The sequence below is a fragment of the Astatotilapia calliptera genome, chromosome 10 (assembly GCF_964374335.1).
Source record: "Astatotilapia calliptera chromosome 10, fAstCal68.1, whole genome shotgun sequence".
NCBI classification, from domain to species: Eukaryota; Metazoa; Chordata; class Actinopteri; order Cichliformes; family Cichlidae; genus Astatotilapia; species Astatotilapia calliptera.
The window spans coordinates 33,399,959-33,418,629 of NC_137431.1; the positions used below are offsets into that span (position 1 = coordinate 33,399,959).

General features: G+C 43.4%; 1 protein-coding gene across 5 annotated transcripts; it reads right to left on the reverse strand.

Moving 5' to 3' along the window:
• Positions 1 to 1,894: 1,894 nt before the first annotated feature.
• Positions 1,895 to 18,332, reverse strand: nipal4 (NIPA like domain containing 4). 5 transcript variants are annotated; one of them, XM_026181286.2, is made up of 11 exons: positions 17,899 to 18,332; positions 13,761 to 13,859; positions 11,361 to 11,498; positions 9,082 to 9,138; positions 8,116 to 8,206; positions 7,835 to 7,995; positions 7,081 to 7,248; positions 6,631 to 6,710; positions 5,793 to 6,005; positions 4,662 to 4,875; positions 1,895 to 4,171 (listed from the first exon to the last, which is right to left on the reverse strand). In XM_026181286.2, exons 1-10 carry the CDS (start codon positions 17,936 to 17,938, stop codon positions 4,684 to 4,686), a joined length of 1,239 nt encoding a protein of 412 aa, XP_026037071.1. In that variant the 5' UTR covers positions 17,939 to 18,332; the 3' UTR covers positions 1,895 to 4,171; positions 4,662 to 4,683. The 5 variants fall into 5 exon arrangements, with proteins under 5 accessions (XP_026037071.1, XP_026037070.1, XP_026037072.1 ...); XM_026181285.2 differs by having other exon boundaries at positions 1,895 to 4,875; XM_026181287.2 differs by lacking the exon at positions 13,761 to 13,859 and having other exon boundaries at positions 1,895 to 4,875.
• Positions 18,333 to 18,671: the final 339 nt, after the last annotated feature.

Sequence of the window (18,671 nt, forward strand, 5' to 3'; positions counted from 1 at the left end):
AATAAATACAGAAAGAAGCCAGGACTTTATGACTTGTAAACATTCCAGAGTTCTGGACGCTCTGCTGTCCTGGTCCTGTTGCACGTGGATCTCCCAGCAGGAACCAGCAGAGATATTTCATCATTATTATTATTTAATGGGATTTCATGCTTTTCCCTGCCTCAGTGCCGTTACCTTTTTTAACAGAGCTGTATGCATTGCTGATGCACCATCAAAAAAAAAAATTATAAATAAAAATCCATTTTTGGAAATCCTGCTAAATAATAAATTCTTGTCAGTATAAACATGCACACGTTGATCTATCAGCATCATAAACCATCTGAGCTTATGCTTTGCAATTTAAATTCCTGTGCAGCTTCAGCGAGGACGAGCGAGGAGCCCTCTGACTGCAGGTGGCTGGCTTCCTGTGTGGTCCTCCTGGTGTGGGATAATTGGCCGCCGCGCCCTCGCTGAGGGTTTCCCACAGGAGCAGCATCATGTGGAGGAGGCCTGTTTACACACCAGGTGATGGATTCAGCATCGATCATGCGATTAAAGGATGAGTATAAAACACACAGGGGCACTTTGTCTTCATGTGAACTGATATTATGAATTTAAATAAATGAGTTTAGAGGCTGAACTTAAGATGCTTTTATAACCCACTGCATAACTGTCACCACTAGGGGGCAATGTTTTACCAGTGTATGTACTGCTGTCCTCGGTTCCTCCCAGATTTCCTCAGCAGGCTTTACCTTCCCTCTGTGCTCATAATGACTCAACGTCTCATTTCAAATCCATTGCCACAGTTTACAGAGCAGCTGTAGATGGTTTCACCTTAAAAGCACAACACTAACCACGAACTGTCTAAGACATTTTCCCCACATCACACTCAAAGAAGTAAAAACAGCCTCTCAGCTGTTTTCTCTGGTTATAGTTACACAGTGTAACATTTAGCAGCGACTCCTGGATTTAGCTTCATGCACTGAAACACGGCTGCCCCCCTTATCTGGAAACTATCTTCTGAAAGACAAACTTTGTGTCGCAGATCTTTACAATTAAATGATGTGACATGTTTTAACCCGTAAAACCAAACTGAAAATGTAAAAAAGTCCTTTAGAAATCATTCTAAAGTAAAGCTGGGCCTGTTTCATTTACAGGCATGGAAAGGGATCCAACACTCACGAATATCTCTCGTGAGTGTTGGTGACTGTGCTGCTGCTCAGAGAACCAGGCCTTCGTAGGGAAAAGGTTTGAGTTAAACAACTTTTGCAGTTTAGTTAAAAAAATGACCTGAAATGCAATTTTTAAATTTTAACAGTTATTAATGACACATCACAGGAAAACAAAATGAAATCCGTTCCCTGCTCATGTGATGTTCAGCGATGGCACTGAAGCTTCGGTGGTCCACGGTGGTCTCAGGAGTGACGCAGCACTCCAAACTCTGTATTCCTGAATAACAGGTCCAAAAACATTGGACTGCAGCTTCAGAGGATCCACATGTGCTTCTCCAAAGTGACACAGTTACAGAAACTAACTTAATCAAATGCTAAATCTACTTTTGTACAGCTGAGCCATGTTTTACTCGTTAAACCCTTTGATGATGAGTTCACGGCCTCGATCTATAGTTTCACTTTAATCCAACATGACGCTCATTTATTAACGGGAGACTGCAGACATGAGAGTAGTCTCAGTCTTCACATCTACTCTCCAAAACATGACCAGTGGTTGGTGAGACAATGTCACGGCAGGTCGCTGGACTCAAACACGCCCATCGAGCATGAATGGCATCGTTTCCTTTTATATTTACACAATCTGAAGCTCTGATCCAACATGAGGACCAACTCACCCACCCTGAGTCTGGATGATAAATTAACATCATGGTGAAGGAAAAAAAAAACAACAAAAAAAAAAGCGATCCTTTGGTCAGTTCTTTATTGAAATGTTCAGAGAACACAAAAACAGTGTATTCATAGTAAAACAATCAATAAATACAAACAATAAAACCTGATTATAAAAGCAGTGGTGTGTCCCTTTATCAGAGTTCATATACCTGAACACTCAGAGCGTTTGGATATTTGTTCTTCTGAGCATCACGAGCTGAAACGTCTTCAGCAGCAAGGGCTTCACGGATCATCAGGCAGTGTGTGCATAACGCCTGTGACGAGGCATTCAAGGACACCTCAGAAGTTTAACCCACAGGAGGAGAACTAAACGCTGGGGTACTGAATGACAGCGCGCTATGTTAAAGTTAAAGCACACACTGAGTGACAGTCGCAAACACCTTGTTTGTTTGCTTCATTGACATCAGCCGTCAGCAGAGAGGAGTTCAAAACCAGAGAGCACATGTCGCCCTGCAGAGGAGCGACCCGGCTAACATTAGGAGTTGTTTCTACTTCAATATTTAAAAAAAGACATTTATACAAAACAACAAAAGTCTCTCTGGTTTCAGAGGCCTTTAGTCTGACAGGATCCAGCACTCAGTCAGAAAATTTTCCATCAAACAAAAGAGCGAAACCCTTCCGCTCACTAACAATCCGGTTGTTCAGTGATGACGCGACGAATCCTACTTCCGGGTCTAAAGTAGTCTGCGTTTAATATGGCTTTTGTGTTGTTAACATGTTTAATGTTTTGTATTTTCTTCTATTTAATCTCAAAAAGCTCCTAAAACAGTCAGTGATCACTGCTGACCTCCCTCGGCTTTTATTATCGCTAACCATTTATTTAAGCTCAGTTTTTAAAACCTTAGGATGTAGCTACAGCCCAGCCCATGCAGCAGTATATGAATGACTAACCTCGTATTGTGGATGGATTATCTCAGTTGTTCTCCTGGCTGAAGTTTGGTCCTTTTACAGCATCCTGCCATGCGATTACATTTGTTCCTGACCACCGAGAACACTCACGTTAACTTTTATCGAGTGGAAAAAAAGTTAGCTTGTTTATATTATGCTAACATAGCTGTGTCGCTAGCGGTCACGTAGCAAATCATTATATACCAGCTAGCCCAACTTCAGTAACCCTACAAACGTCACTGCTGTTTAGTTTTCTGTCTTCATTTATGTTGGAAGTGATAACAGAGCTGTACGTTTTAATTTGTTTCCAAAACCCCGCAGTCAGGACATGCTATATTGTATTTAGATAGAAGCTAGCGAGCTAACTTCCTGCTAACTTCTAACTCCGTTAAATGTCATAAATTCCGTTTTCATGGATGCCTGGATGTTAAACTCAATTGTTACACCTGGTAGAGCAGAACGCTGATCATTTTATTAAAGATGAAAGACTTTAGACAGTTTTTCAACTCTCAGTAATGCCACAGTGATCGTTTGATATATGGACCTGCAGCGGAGTTTAGGCCCAGACACGGCTAGTGACGTCAGACTGAACAACCGGATGACAACGGGAGATAAAAAGAAAAAAATAAAAGTGGTGGAAACATTCAGACAGCTTTAACATGTGAGCAGATGTTTAATCATCATTACATTTTAAATGTGTAATTTTTAACTGTCTAAAATGGAGTTTTTAAAAGAGTGAATAAAATGATGTGGACGTATTATTGCCACGGTTACTCACCCTTTAAAATATTTCTCTGAACAGTGTGTGGGCGGAGTTCCAGGTACTCAGAAGGGGAAAAAAAAAAAAAAAAAAAAAAGTAGAAACAGTGTTTGTGCAATTACTGTCAGAGCCAGGAGGGGGAGACGGTGGTTTGTGCAGCATCACAGCCACAGACGGGTGAACAACATGGATTATGTGCTTCTGATGAAATGTTTCTCATGATTTACTTGATGCAATAAGAGGTTTTTTGTTTGGGAGCAACAGAAACTCAGAAACACACAAACATCTGACATCAGGATCAAATTTAGAAATTTCCTGTGAATACAGAATGTAAATGATTAGACTCAGAGGCCAGAACTCCCAGAACAGCAGCTCTGATTCTGAGAATCTCCTTGAGTGTGTTGATCTCCAAGTAAATAATTTCTGATGAAGACACGCCCAACGTTTCATATTTAATAAAAACAGATTCTCTCACACGCCACACTTCAGCCTGCTCTGTGTGTGTCATCACTTATTCAGAGCTCGGTGTCAGATCACACGTCCACAACATAAACACCTGAGAAGCGATGACCAGCTCGGGCGCTGAGCTTTAAAACGAGGAGCGTCTCACAGATGGCCGGTTTTCCTCTTTTCATGGATTTGTCTGCAAAAAACCACAACAACACCCACCGTAACGCCTGCACAAAGGCACCATTCAAGTTTTCAGACGCTGAATTTGACTGTAAATTCAGAAAAATATTGTTTCTGATATGCAGTAACTTCATTGATTGACCTTCATTTACTCAACACTAAGCAGCAGAGAACAGCTGCTCAGAGTACTTTTCACATGTCTGTGGGCAGTCTGCAGTATTTATACTGCTTTTTGTATCTCAGCCGCTGTTTTGCATCTTTTTGCATTTTGTGGCTCTTTGTATTTAAAGTGACTCTGCTAATGCAAAGAGAATGGAATGGACTAAAAGTCAGCTTCTGTTTTCAGTAATGATCTTTCATATTTATCTAAACGTTAAGTTTGTGATAATCTGAAGAGTAACAGTGAGTTTAGTGTGAGCTGGATTGCCGTCAGACTGGAGGCCGTTTTAGAACGTTCTTTAAAGTGCAGATCATTACAGTAACAGTCAGAGCGAAGTCTGAACCTGAGTCTCCTCCTCCTCTTCCTTAGCTGATGATGAAGACTCTCGGTCCCTCCTCTCTCATTGGGGGAAGGCTCTCGATCACCATGTTGTCCATCAGCCCGTACTTGTCTTCTTTTTTACTCCTTCCTCCTCCTCCATTGGTTACAACCTGCTGGTTAAGCTCCTCCCTCTCCACTGGCTGTGAGAGCTGAATGGTCAGCTCCTTCATCGTCATCTGCATCAAAAGACAAAGTATTTGAGTGACCTCAACAACCCTTTGAGGCTGAAACATGTAAAAGTGTTACTGCATCTAAATGCTAACATCAGCCTCGCTAACGTGTTTACCAACAGAAAATATCTGAATACTCAGGAACCCCAACTTCCTGTTTCATAGGCGTGCTCATGTAGCTGCCCAGAATGAGCCTTGCTGAGCTGCTGGCTAAAAGAAGGGTCTGAAAAAGATCTGGAGAACCTCACTAATTAGTGGCAAACTGGCTAGAACTGTTTCTGGGATGTTGATAGTCTTCTTGGAGCCACTGGGTGTGATGCTGGGGTCTCCATCTCTGAGGAGACTTTAACACTGATGTGGGTGACGATGGATAGAACTGGAGGAGTGCCCTGCTCAAACTAAACCAGAACTGGTTGTGTTTATTGGCTTTGTGTCATCACAGATTAGCTGCTCGACAATAAGGTGGCTGTAAGGGAAGCAGGTATCAGCTTAGGTCAAAGGTCAGGGGTGGACTTGATCTGCAGCTGTATGTCTTGTACACTTGTCATATGTCTTGTAGTCTTAGCATCGAAACATTTGCTACAGAAGGCTAATGATGTAAGACTCAGACTGAGGGGTCTGTGTTAGTTTTTCATGTACTGAACAATCAGTTGGTCCCATTTCATGTTTTTTCAGTTGATGCAACATATGGCACACATATATGTATGCCATCCATGTTTGCCAGGTTTCTGACACTGACAAACTCAACACTGCAGTCCTTTTTATGCACATTTTATTACAGTTCCAAAGTGAGAACATCGCCGTCAAAGCAGAGCAGAGCTGCAGGATGTATTCAATGTGTGACAGGTCCTCTGAAGAAGGAGCTGTTCAAAATCTCACTGAGATGATCGGAATTTTAACAATAATGCAGACGGACCACCGACCTGCAGCTCTCTGAAAAGGTGCAGCATGGCCACGCCCACCACGATGACCACAAAGGATCCCAGAGTTGTAACGATGTCGATGGTCGACATGCTTCTCCACTCCTGGAAGAGGATGATGGAGGTGGATAGAACCACGGAGGTGAAGAGGACGTAGTAGATGGGATAAACCAGCAGGGTGTTGAAGATATCCAGAGACTTGTTCAGGTAGTTTACCTGGAGACAGGCACAAGGACAGGGAAGTCACACAAGTCCTGTGGCAGAAACATAAAGCATGTTTGTGTTTGTCCTGGGATCCATACATGTCAGCGATGCCTCTGAGAACACACTGAAGGGTGGGAAATTTCTGTTTTTCAATATATCATGGACAGGGTGTGTGTGTGGATGTTTAGGTTCTTTTCACTTGTGTTTATGTTGTGTGTGTAGTTATTTGGTGTCCTTCAGTGGGTGTTTGATCACTTCAGGGTCATTTTCTCTGCTGGTGTTTCTTTATGTATACATTTCTATGGAGATGACGCTGTCAGCTGTTACTCACTTTCATTATGCAAACACTAGAAATCCTGCATTGTGCCTTGGATGTGAGCTGATATCTGATGGAAAGTTACTTCATGTGTATTCATCCAAAAAGTTACAGATTTCTGCCCAAATGCTGAAGAGTCCTTTCAGATGAACAGTTTGTTTTGTGGAAACACAGATTAACAGGGATCCATCTAAAGGGAGGACGCAGCTGAAGCCCAAACATCTCCGGCCCAGCCATTCATCACTGCGTGCTTTACCATTAAACAATAATACAGCTGAGAAACAGAGATAAGGGCCGGACAAACAGACCTGTGAAACTTACCTGTGTTACTATGGAGACGATAAGCGTTGCCAACAGGATCCAGGTGAGAGGATTAGCAAGGACGGAAAGATCATAAAACACTGAAGATAAAGAGAGAACGCACACGTGATTTAATAACAGCAGCAGCCTTACAAAGGAGACATTTTATTTAAACAGTGATATTTTTCTATCAAACACAGATCCAGAAAAAAACAAAAAGTCTGAATTTGGAGACATCCTTGTTCATGTGTGTATGAGGCGTGATACTGTGTATTCATCTTTAAGACAGTGATGAGGGAGGGTTTTTAAAAAGTTGAATTGATTTTCCTGAGAATGAGCCATGTGACTCAAAGGAAACAAATAAAATGCAAAGAAAAGAAGCAGAATATCAGAACACCAGCATTGTCTTTCACAGAGCAGGAAAAACGCTTTTCTCTGCAGCACGGGCACGCCCGCTTCTCTCTCACTTACCTGTGTTGATGGCGATGGCGAGGCCTTTCACCGAGGAGACAGTGAACGTGCCGAGCAGCGAGCAGATGCCGATGTAGACGAGGATGTTGGACTGACCGAAGCGAGGACAGCAATACAGCACGAGCACCGCACACAGCACCAACACCAACGCCACATACACCAGAAAACCTGCACACGCGCACACACGCACACGCACGCACACACGCACACGCACGCACACACACACACACGCACACACACACACACACACGACGGATGATAAGAAAACAGATTCTGACACAGAAACATCGATTTCTGCTCCTCACTTCACATCTGAACTGATAAAAAGTTGCTCTGCACCAAAGCTGAGGCTCAGGTGTTACTATGACGATAAGCCAGCCTCACATCTGTATCAGTGTGCCTGCATCTAGACTCTGGATCAGTGAGATAACACTGCTGACATCATGGTAAAATGACATCACCGGGCTGTCATTTTCAGCCGTCCAACCTTCCAGCTCGCCTCTGTGGCCTTACAGAAGGCTACGCAGTGACCTCTGGGGCTGACCAAGACGTCAAAATACAAAAACTGCAGTTTCTCTAATGTCCACTTGAGGCAGCATCCTGAAGTAATTCAGTCCTCATATGAGTCTTTGTGGGGGTCAAGTGCTGAACTGAAAACAATGATTTAAACCAAAGTTTCCTTAAAAAAAACGAACTAACTGAAGCTCGACGACCGAACGCTCTGAGTTTGAGATAGTAGAGCGACCCCTCTCACCAGGCTCCAGCAGCTTGTTGGTCATCTCCCGTAGTGATGTCACTTCCTGTTCCTGTGGGGCGTGGATAACCAACAGGATGCTTCCTAGCACACACAGCAGACAGCCAAGCTTCCCCACAATGTTCAACACCTCCCCCAGCAGGTAGGAGGACAGAACTGCACTGCAGAGCACACAGGACTTCACGTTAGCCTTGATACGGGCCACAGAAGGAAATTCAAGGACAAACATGCTGCTTTAAAACACAAACATAACGGAATTTAAATTTACAAACTAGAGCTACCTGATGAGGACACTCAGGGCGCCCAGCGGAGTCACCAGCGTGGCCGGAGCAAACATGTAGGCAGCGAAGTTGCAGACTTCTCCTGCTCCCACTGCAGAGGAAAAGAAAATCACTGCTGACAGCAACATAGGAACTATTTTTAATCACTCGAACATAAACCGAAATTTGAATAAGATCCAGGATGAGTTTAGCTGAAGGGAACTGCTGTTTAGCTCCATCACACGAGAGAAAAATACAGAACAGAGTAAAGCTGTTCGATATAACGATATATATCGGATGACGATATAAAAACATTTATCGTTTCCTATCACGCTGTCGTTTGTTTCGTGGTGTCGCAAAATAAACTGTTTACAGCAATGTTTTCACCGTTTTGATGGTCACTGTAGTGGTTATATTCATTTCTCTCTTTCTCTTAATTTAATAACCACACTACGGACGGACAAGCGCCTGCTTTTACGTGTCGTCGTTAGCAACAACGACGGTAAAACCATTGCGTTGCTCCGCGTGTCCGCTTGTTTGTTTTCCATGTAAACCTTTCACAATAAAGCTCAAGATCCTGTTGAGACTTTTCAAAATAAACTGAGTCACGTGAAAGAGGATGCAGAGAGTTTACAGAGGAGAAAAGAGCCGTCAGGTGCTAAAAAATAAAGCTTAGACTCAAACTTTGAAAGGAAACGGCGGCCGTTACAACTTATGTCTAAAACTGTATCATTTCATGCATCAGTTAAAACACTCGACTGCAGCTACACGACGCCCAGCTGGAAAAAAAAAAAACATGCAAGTCGAGTTGCCTGAGATTCACAGAATTTACAGAAAATGTTACATTTTTGTGATTTATATCGTAGCCGTTTACTTTCGTGACAGATTTGTATACATGTCACATCCTAAACTAACAGCTGTTGGCTGTGCTTGTACTCCAGCCACAGAACTGTGGATCAGAAAATTAGATGGAACTGAAACTCTTACTGGTTAACAGGCCTCCCCACCACAGCCAGTCCTTCAGGTAACCATGGCCTCCGTCACCTACAGAAACACACACAGCACAATCAGCACGATGCTCCACCTCATTTACCTGAAAACCGAAACTTGTCTTTGTATTTAGAGACCATTATATCCGCATTTAGAGAGAGACTAGGATACCAGTCCTAAAGTAAATTTACAAACTATAAAAATATGTCGACAATCTGTCCCCCCACACCTTCCTATAAATATATTAAACATAGAAACATCTGAAACTGGCTCATCCAAGTCAGGAAATCTTTGTTTTCCTCCTTTTTTTCCACCTTTAACACATTTCATCACTAAATTATAGAATAGATCTTTATTGTCACAAGAACAACGAAACAGTTTGGCATCTCTCCGTAAGCAGCATGTAGATTTTTTACAGTAAAATTCCTTTAGAATAAGAGAAACCAAAAAATAAACTTAAAGTTCAGTCTGTAGGTACATACATACCTAAACAGCGAATGTGTGTAATGACGCAAGTATCTACACAGATATGTACAAGTTATATATGCCATATAAAAGAGCAGGTGCAGTGTAAGGAGCAATATAAAAATCTTGGAACCAGTTCAGGGAGGAAGCATCAGCACGTCCATAAACCAGAGGCTGTAAACAGGAAGTCTGTTAAAAATCCCATCTGCCACACAGCGAGCCTCCTTTACAGGCTATGGAACAAATTCAAGGACAAATGTGCGGCTTTAAAACCTTAGCCTGATCCATCCTCCAAACATTCATTCACTCTCAGAGACAAACATCAGCAAGCTCTTCATAGAAGAGAAAACCCACCAAACCCACAGTCTTAATTATTCTAATGAACATCGATTCTTCCAAAATGAGTTTAGTTCCCAAAACTCAGACCTGCAGATGTCAGATGCCGTTCTCAGACTTCATGTTTGCTTTTAACGCGTTTTTTTTCCAGTATATAAAATTTAATTTACTGGCAGATTTACTCTACATGTACTTTGTGAATTTTCAGAGTCACAGAACCTGAACCTTCTGTGTTTTTTAAAACACTGTGGCGGCGAGCAGACCTGAAACAACCACAGTGTGACACAGATAGCAGCGAGGGAATAACAGAAACTCTGAGAGTGATGATTCAGACATGATCTGTGATACTCATGAGCTCGTCTGTCACGCTATACATGAGTCGTTGCACAGTCCTTGGGCAAGACACTTCACCTGCCGCCTACTGGTGTTGGCCAGAGGGGCCGATGGCGCGATATGGCAGCCTCGCCTCTGTCAGTCTGCCCCAGGGCAGCTGTGGCTACACCTGTAGCTGCCTCCACCAGTGTGTGAATGTGGGAGTGAATGAATAGTGGCCTTGAAAAGCGCTATATAAATCCAATCCATTATTATCATCATCATCATCGTCATTATTATTATTATTATTATTATTATTATTATGGCTGTTTGATATAACGATATATATCGGATGACGATATAAAAACATTTATCGTTTCATTTTATGCTATCGTTTGTTTCGTGGTGTCACAAAATAAACTGTTTACGGCAATATTTTTTCACACGCGATGGTTTTACCGCGTGTCCACTTGTTTATTTTCCCCATGAACCTTTCACAATAATGCTCAAGATCCTGTTGAGACTTTTCAAAATAAAAATAATCACGTGAAAGAGCATGCAGAGAGTTTACAGAGGAGAAGCAAAAAAGAGCCGTCAGGTGCTAAAAAGTAAACATTAGACTCAAACGTTAGAACAGGCTTTTCCCCGCAGCACGCCGTGTAATAAATACTCACAAAGAAAAAAGCGGTCATATCGCACAGCCCTTATTATTATTATTATTATTATTATTATTATTATTAGTAGTAGTAGTAGTAGTAGTAGTAGTAGTAGTAGTAGTAGTAGTAGTAGTAGTAGTAGTAGTATCCACCCCGAGAGCACCTGAAACTGATATCACTTCCTGGAAAGTCAGAAAGTCATTACATAGGAGGGAGAAGAGCACTGGAAGCAACAGCGACTCAGAGTGGGAGGTGAGTGAGTTCCTGTAGTGGTGGTAAAGGTCAACGGTCTCATCTAAAATATCAATAAACACTCCAAATATAATATTGACCTCGAAGATTAAACAGACAAAGCTGCCCCTCCCTCCTCGACCGATGCATTTACTGGGAACTATTTTCAATTTTGGATGAATCCACATGTGGTCTTGCCATGAATACTGATAGCATCAGAGCTGAGCCCAGATAAACCTCATAAGTCAAACATCAGAAACACCTGACTCTGCTCACCTGCTCTGGTGTGTCCGTTGTTGGCCAATCGGAGGAGGGCTTTCTTCTTGAGAATGACACTCCCACCAATCAAGAAGGCCGACAGCAGGGCGAGGGTCAGGCCCAGCCACAGGTTGTAGGTGCTGTTTGACTGTACATCTGGAGACAAACACGACGTCACTGAGTGTGTGTTTATCAGGGTGTGTGTGAACCTCAGACTGTGTGTTTATCAGCGTTACCACACCACGCAAATGCTGCCCCACACATACAGGTCTGAGGTAAACTGGCACCACAGCTGGTGGGGAAGCCTCTTGAATTTCCAGCTAATAAACTAGTGGTGGCTGTCCAATAAGAAGTGGCCCTGGGGTCATTAACCCACTTTACCCATCAGACCTCTGTGACACACTGCCCCACTCCATCATGTGAGCACAACAGGACACCTTAGCTCATGTGACGAGCTCCTAAGACTGGCAGAGTCATATTATCCGAGCAGAGCCCGCCGTCTGAGAGAGCAGCGCTTACTCACAGTTCCTGAAGTTTCTATAGAAACGGAGGCAGAGCCTTCAGCCGTCAGGCCCCTCGCATGGAACCAGTCTGGATTCAGGCGACACCCCCTCCACTCTCTGAGGCTTCATTGTTTTATAGGCAGGGCTGAATCAGGTGACCGTGAACCCTAAACCAGTTATGCTGCAGCGGGCTTAGAGTGCTAAGGGACCTCCCATGATGCACTGGGAATTTCTTCTACGCTCCTGTCTCTTTGTCCCCAGGTGTTTTTACGGCGCTTCGCTCTGTCAGTAAGTTTTGCATCTCTGTGCTCTTCATTCCCCCCGCTTACTGAGCCTGGCTCTGTTGGAGGTCACCGTCACTAAAAGCTGTTGCTATTTCAGCTGTGAGGTGACTGAATGTTCAAAGATGAAGAGCTGACACTGATGCTATTGTTTCATTTAGAAAAATAACCTGTACCGCGCACACACACATACAGAAAGACACCCCACCCCCCACCCACCGATATGCATATGTGGCCTCTGCTTGTGCACCTGATCTCGCTCACAGCGGTGATGGTCACGCTTTAGTTCACCTGAACGAGTCTGTGCTGCGTCTGACTTCCTCCTCCATTGTCTGTACTGAGGAAGTGTGGAGTAACCTTCCTCTCTCTGCTTCTCTCTTGCTATTTGATCTACTCCATGTTTGGTCTGCTCATCATCTTCAACTGTGCTTCGGTGTGCTTGGACACATCCTGCCTGTCAGGCTACCACGATGCCAACACTGACGTGACAGATACAGTTACACACGTCCTGTGGAGTTCATTTCCTTGTTCCTCGTGTTACATCTGATCTGCTACACAGTTAACCCTGATAGTGCGAGGAACCGATCACTTCCTGGAAAGACAGTTTCAGGAACTCGTCTCCAGAGACACGGAGAACAATGGAGACAACAACACAATCAAACAGTCATTAAAGTTGCAGCTCATTAGCTTCCTGTAGGGGAAACTTCTAATGACATCATCCACAATGTCAACAAATAAAGAATGATTTTTTTCTTTCCCAATAAAGGTTTTTCATCTTGGAAACACTTGTGCATATAAACATTAGCACAAGCATTGGCCACTGCATCCTTCGAGTCTGTGTGTAACCTGAAGTCTGTCAGCAGTAATCAGGATTCTCATACCTGAACTTATTTGGGCTTGTTAGTTTATCATGTTTGCTAATACTCATAAACTAACAGCGTTACAGCTAAATACATAACATGACTAAACATGGAGGCTTTACCCTTTTTAAACAGATTCTGATTCACTCTAGACAATGATAATATTTCCGTGGTGGGCGCAGCTCTACCAATCATTGGGTTGGTGGTTCGGTCCTGTACGTGCTAAAGTATCCTTGAGCAAGCTGGTGAACCCCGAGTTTCTCTCCGATGTGCTCGTCAGAGTGTGACTGGGTGAAGGAGGCGTGTCGTATAAAAGACTGAGTGCTGAGGTGGAAACGCTACAATGAGAAAATAGTGCATTTTTATTTTTCTCACAAAGAAAAAGGCCGACGACACAGAGTGTGTTAACAAAACAGATTATTTGTGGACCCCCTCCCCCCCTTAAACACTGGCTGATGAGTGGAAAATCCACTCATCAGCGCCTCATTCGGCTAATTTAACCTGCAGCTGTTGTTTACCTGTTGTCTCAGGTTTCCGGCACAGCACTGCTGACTCAGCAACACTGTAGTCATGGGCAACTAAGAACTATGTGAAAGTGTCAGATATCAGATTATTATTCTGAGGAAAGACTCGATGGATGAGACTGACGTGAGCCCTGACAATCATCAACACACAACAACGAATCTTTAAACACACTGATATTTAACCCTAAACAAACTCCTCGTGCCCACTTACACAGGAATGTGTGTGTGTGTGTGGGGGGGGGGGGGATACCTGTCTGTGTGCCATTGCTCAGGTGTGTGTTAATCAGCGTTTCTCCAGTGACCAAACACACTGTGAACTGAGAGCCACACCACAACCTCACCGCCGACCCTGCAGAGACACAAACGCGACACATTTTACATCCTTTATGTTTCAGCTAATTATTTATTTTTTACTGATTACAGCCGCGTCCATGGAAGCACTCTCGTTAACCAAAGGTAGTTGAAGCAGGAGCGTCCTGTTGAATTTAGCAACAGTGACATCATTAAAAAGACACTCAAATGCGTTTTATTTTGAAGATTTAAACACTGCTAACAAACATTGAAAACAACTTTCCCAAAGCTCTGGGAGCTGCACGACTCTGGGGTAAAACACAGGCGTGACTTTCACCAGTCCAAGATGGCGGAGCTTGACTCTGTCTGCGTGAAAGACTCAGCGGAGACGTCAGCGGTCAGCGGTGGGACAGTATGAGACAGTCTGCTCCAGCACCAGCTAGTCGGCTGTGACTGAACTTTCAAAGTAAAATTCTTGGATAAATACAGAGTCTCATAAATACAGAGCAGTGTGCTCTGAACTTCAATTTTCCACATGAACTCCTCAAAGCATGTTTCAAACAAAACAAGACGGTGGACAAAACACAGCAGAGAGAGGACGCTGCTGTGTCTGAGCTGAAGTGTTCAGGAAGCTGTGGAGAAATGTATGACTCCCCAAAGAAAGACTGTGACTGCACATGACCCTGGGTGTTTCTATCACTGGATCGATTAGTTTTCATCATAAATAAATTTAATAAATTAAATGAATTACATTTTAAAGGCAAAAACCAAACAGGGGGATTTTTCAGCAGCAGAAGAAAACAGATGGATAGTGTGAATAATCGGGCACTCCTTACAGGACAACAGGAGCTCTGTTTTAAACAGCATTCACATCAGGAAGCGTCTCCGGGGCGTATGGTTCGAAGACGCAGCTGCAGGCGTGTAACACTGACCCGACCGTTGTGCTGCTGCAGTAACAACACGCAGCGGAGAGGACGAGTAAAACCAGGCAGAGCAGTTTAATATTTACACAGTCAACAGTGAGCGCTCGTACACGCGGGCCACCATAAAACACACCCCACAGCAGTGTGGGGTGTGTTTTAAGTCCAAGCTTTATGACAGATTAACAGCAAGTGCAGAAAAACAGTGTTTGGATTTTAGACTCAGGATGTAATTAAGAGACAATTAAATACAACAAAATCAAAAATACTGAGAGGGAGAAACACGGACGTCAAGGTCAAATCCTCACAACACACTCGGGCCAAATTATGGAAAAACGGAACTGATTTTCAGGAAAGAAAGAAAAAAAAAAAAGGCAGAAATTTAGCTAAAAGCCACACGAACATTCACATTTCCCTATTGGCCATGAATTAAACAAAATAATTGTCCATCTTACGATGCTTTTACATGATGCCAAGCTGTCTGTTTCTATGGCGCTTCCTCAAAACAGCAACTTTTATCTAATTTGGCCTGAATTACAGGAGCAGGCCAGCATCCCTGAACAGCAGCCGGCTGCTTGGATTTTAAGGTCCGGACTCTTCTACTGCGAAGCTGTGTGGATTCTCTGTCAGCCCCATGGCTTCACAGTAGAAGAGTCCAGATGTTGGACCGGGCTGCCTACGGCTCAGCGCTTTCGCCAACATCTGGAGCATGACGAAACCCAAAATGTAACAACGATGAGCCGGGACTGCTAGACTCCTCCACCACACAGGAACGGGACAACATTTACTCATAAAAGTCCAGCAGCTGCTCTCCTCAGCTACAGCTGTTTATGGGCTGATGTTAAAAGACCACACAGTGGGAAACATCTACTATCTAAAATCTATCATAAGATAATATCCATCTGAATAGAGCCCAGAAAAATGTGTGAAAACAGCGAGATCAAACCGAGCTGCTGTGAGATATAATCAAAGAGTTTCATCAGGAAATACGAGAACATAAATTTCATGTTCATCAGAGCAGGTGCGCTCAGTCTTCCATCATATTTCTGAGATTTGCATCATAAAAGCTCAGCACGGGCTGGAAATCATTAACAGCAGCCTCCATGACTCAAGCTGAACATGATGATGGGAACTAAGCTGAGCTGAAGCATAGAAAACAAACAGAAGTACAACTGCTGCTTGTTTCTGTGCTGATTATTACTCAGCTAACACACAAAGTGTGTTCCTGCAGTGTTGTTAATGTCAGTTATTGCCTTCAAATATATCTGTGACCGAGTATCTACAGGTCACTAATCCAAGGAGCCGGGAAAGAAAAGCGATCAGATTCTTTAAGTTTGTTGGAGATGCTTCATCCCAGAAGCTTCTTCAGTTCTGAAACCAAATGGAGCAGAGTCCCAGGGACTTAAGCCTGAGTGGGAGTTGACCCTTAAGAGTGATTCATCAAATGATTCAATGTGTGAAAATGGGTGTGGGTCATTGTCAGCAGAGGTTTCAGGTGAAACTATTGTGAGACCTTGCCTCACTCTGTCATGTGACTTATTGAGAACACTTGAGCCAGGATGTGAGTGGGCGTTAAGGCGTCTGGGAGGCATCTCAAAACCACCTGTCTTCTCTGTCCAAAATGTGAACATCCTCGTAGAGTGACCTTTGACCTTTAGATGTACAGCCGAGGTGGCTCTTCTAGGTTCTCCCATGTGTTTATGAAGTGCTGGGTTTCTGTAGAGGTCTGAGCGCTCCTTGCTGCGCTGCACAGGATACTATTGCTGCCACAAACGATTATTTTGATAGTCGACTAATCAGATCATCATCCATTGTACTTAAAACGTACAGCTTATTGCACCAGCATGTATCTGCTCTTATATAACCATCACTAGCTTACAGCTTTAAGTGTTTCAGGTCTGTGCTAACTAAAAATAAAGACAAGATGATAGTTTATTAAATTTTAATTAAATCTGCAGATTGTTTCGGTGAAGTTTAATAAACTCCTTGCTATCTAAAATATAACAGGACACCGGAGTAAATTCTCGAGCATCTCACACTTCTGATGATCAGCTGTCTGCTTGACGTTTATTCAGCTGTGTAAAAACTATAACTTTAATCTCAGCCAAACCGGTTTACTCAGGAACAAATAAAATACTAAAAAAGCCAAACAATAACATTTTTAAGTTATCTAAGTGACTCATATATCATGTTTAACCTGAGTAGTGAAAGACGGCGGTGGGTTTGAAAACGATTTGCCGGGAGTCCGGTGTTCTCACGGCTCTAGTGAGCCTCGCCCCCGGCTCGCTATCGAGCTAGTGGGTAACAGACGTCTCCGAAAACGTCGGAGCGCTTTTGAAAATATGCGGTGTCCTGATAAACTGAGCAGATATTTGAGGTTTACACAGCTACATTCTGGCCTGAAAACACGTTAAACGTTTATTTTGTGACCCAGAAAGAATAATAAGAGTAATATTCAAACTAACTAGCTGCCGCCATTGTTGGAAACTGAGCTGGGCCGCGCTATGAATTCTGGGACACAGCTTCTTCTTATTCGGGGTTTAACAGCAGCTGGCATCCTTGTACATGCAGTGCTGCCATCTTCTGTTTCAGTCCGTTATTACACTCTTAAATCCTGCTACTTATTCCTGCGTCTTTTGGGATCTTACAAAGCTTCAAACGACGCGTCGACTATTAAACCAGTCGTCGACGATTTTGATAGTCGATGTAATCGTGACTAGTCGACAAATCGTGGCAGCCCTACAGGATACACCACCAGTTCTGGTCTGAGGGTGTGGCTGGGTCTGAGGTACACTGGGATGTCGTGTTTGGAGAACACTGAGTTTCTCTGATTAACCTGCTACATAACAGATGATAGTGCTGTCCCAGTGTAAGTGAAGAAGCTCCTCAGAGGAGAGGAGAACAATCTTCAAGAAACTTCAATATATCTGTGGCTGTTCTTCTCAAGCTCCTCAGAATTGTGACAGAACACCAGAGATGATGACAGCTAAACTACAACTGAGCTCCACAGCAAGTTTACACGCTGGATTTATTTTTGATCCACTATTTGTCACTCTCTCTCCCGCTGTCTCTCTCACACACAGAGCAAACACTCGTGGAAACGCCCCTGTCCATCAGGCTGAGGAGAAGGAGCAGTTTTCCGGACACACACACACACACACCTTTCTGACTTCTTACCGTTTGTGCACGTCTCATTGCTCAGGTGAACATCTCGCATCGTGCTGCTTTGTTGAGGCTTTCACAGAACCGGAAGTAGCCTGCGGACTCTGCGCATCCACAGAACTCAAGTTAATTGTCCGGAGATGTTCAGAAAGCGAGCAACAGCGTCGCAGCCAGCATGGAACCCGGAGCCCGGCTCACTCACACCACAGCCCTGTCACGGAATCAGCGGAACAACGACTGAAAGCAGCGGGGCAGGTGAACACCTGACCCCGCCCTGCCGGCACGAGCCGGTCCCGCCCTACACAGGCGGAGCAAACTCAGCAGAGGCCCGGGGCAAAAATGCGCCGTGGGGCCCCAGTTTCTATGATTTTCAATTGATTTAAGTATTAAGTAGTATTTTGAAACTTATTTAATTCCTTCAAAGTCAATAGATTGAGCTGACAGTCAAGTGACAATAATGCTAAATATTTCAAACTATTATTGGCATTATTTGAATTGACAACATGGGAATTCTAAATATTCCCATACTTGGACCTCTGACCTCTTCTTCAAATGAGGTTAACTTAAAATTAAAACTGCTTAAAATTCTTCTGATTTAGTTTTTTATTGGCAACATTTAGGAAATAATACTGGTATATGGGAATTCTAAATAGAGCATTGTAGTTTGCATCCCCACTGTATAATCATGAGGACCTGAATAAAAAACACTGACACTGAGCTGCTGAAATAAAGATGACAAGGGATTGTTGAAAAAAGGACATCATGTCCGAGTGCATGATGTGTTTATA

Coding starts and splice junctions, on each gene's coding strand:
- nipal4 (XM_026181286.2), bottom strand. CDS start 17,938: ATGCGAGATGTTCACCTGAGCAATGAGACGTGCACAAACG. Junction 13,860..17,898: donor CAATGAGACGTGCACAAACG/GTAAGAAGTCAG, acceptor GTGTCTCTGCAG/GGTCGGCGGTGAGGTTGTGG. Junction 9,139..11,360: donor CAACGGACACACCAGAGCAG/GTGAGCAGAGTC, acceptor GTGTTTCTGTAG/GTGACGGAGGCCATGGTTAC.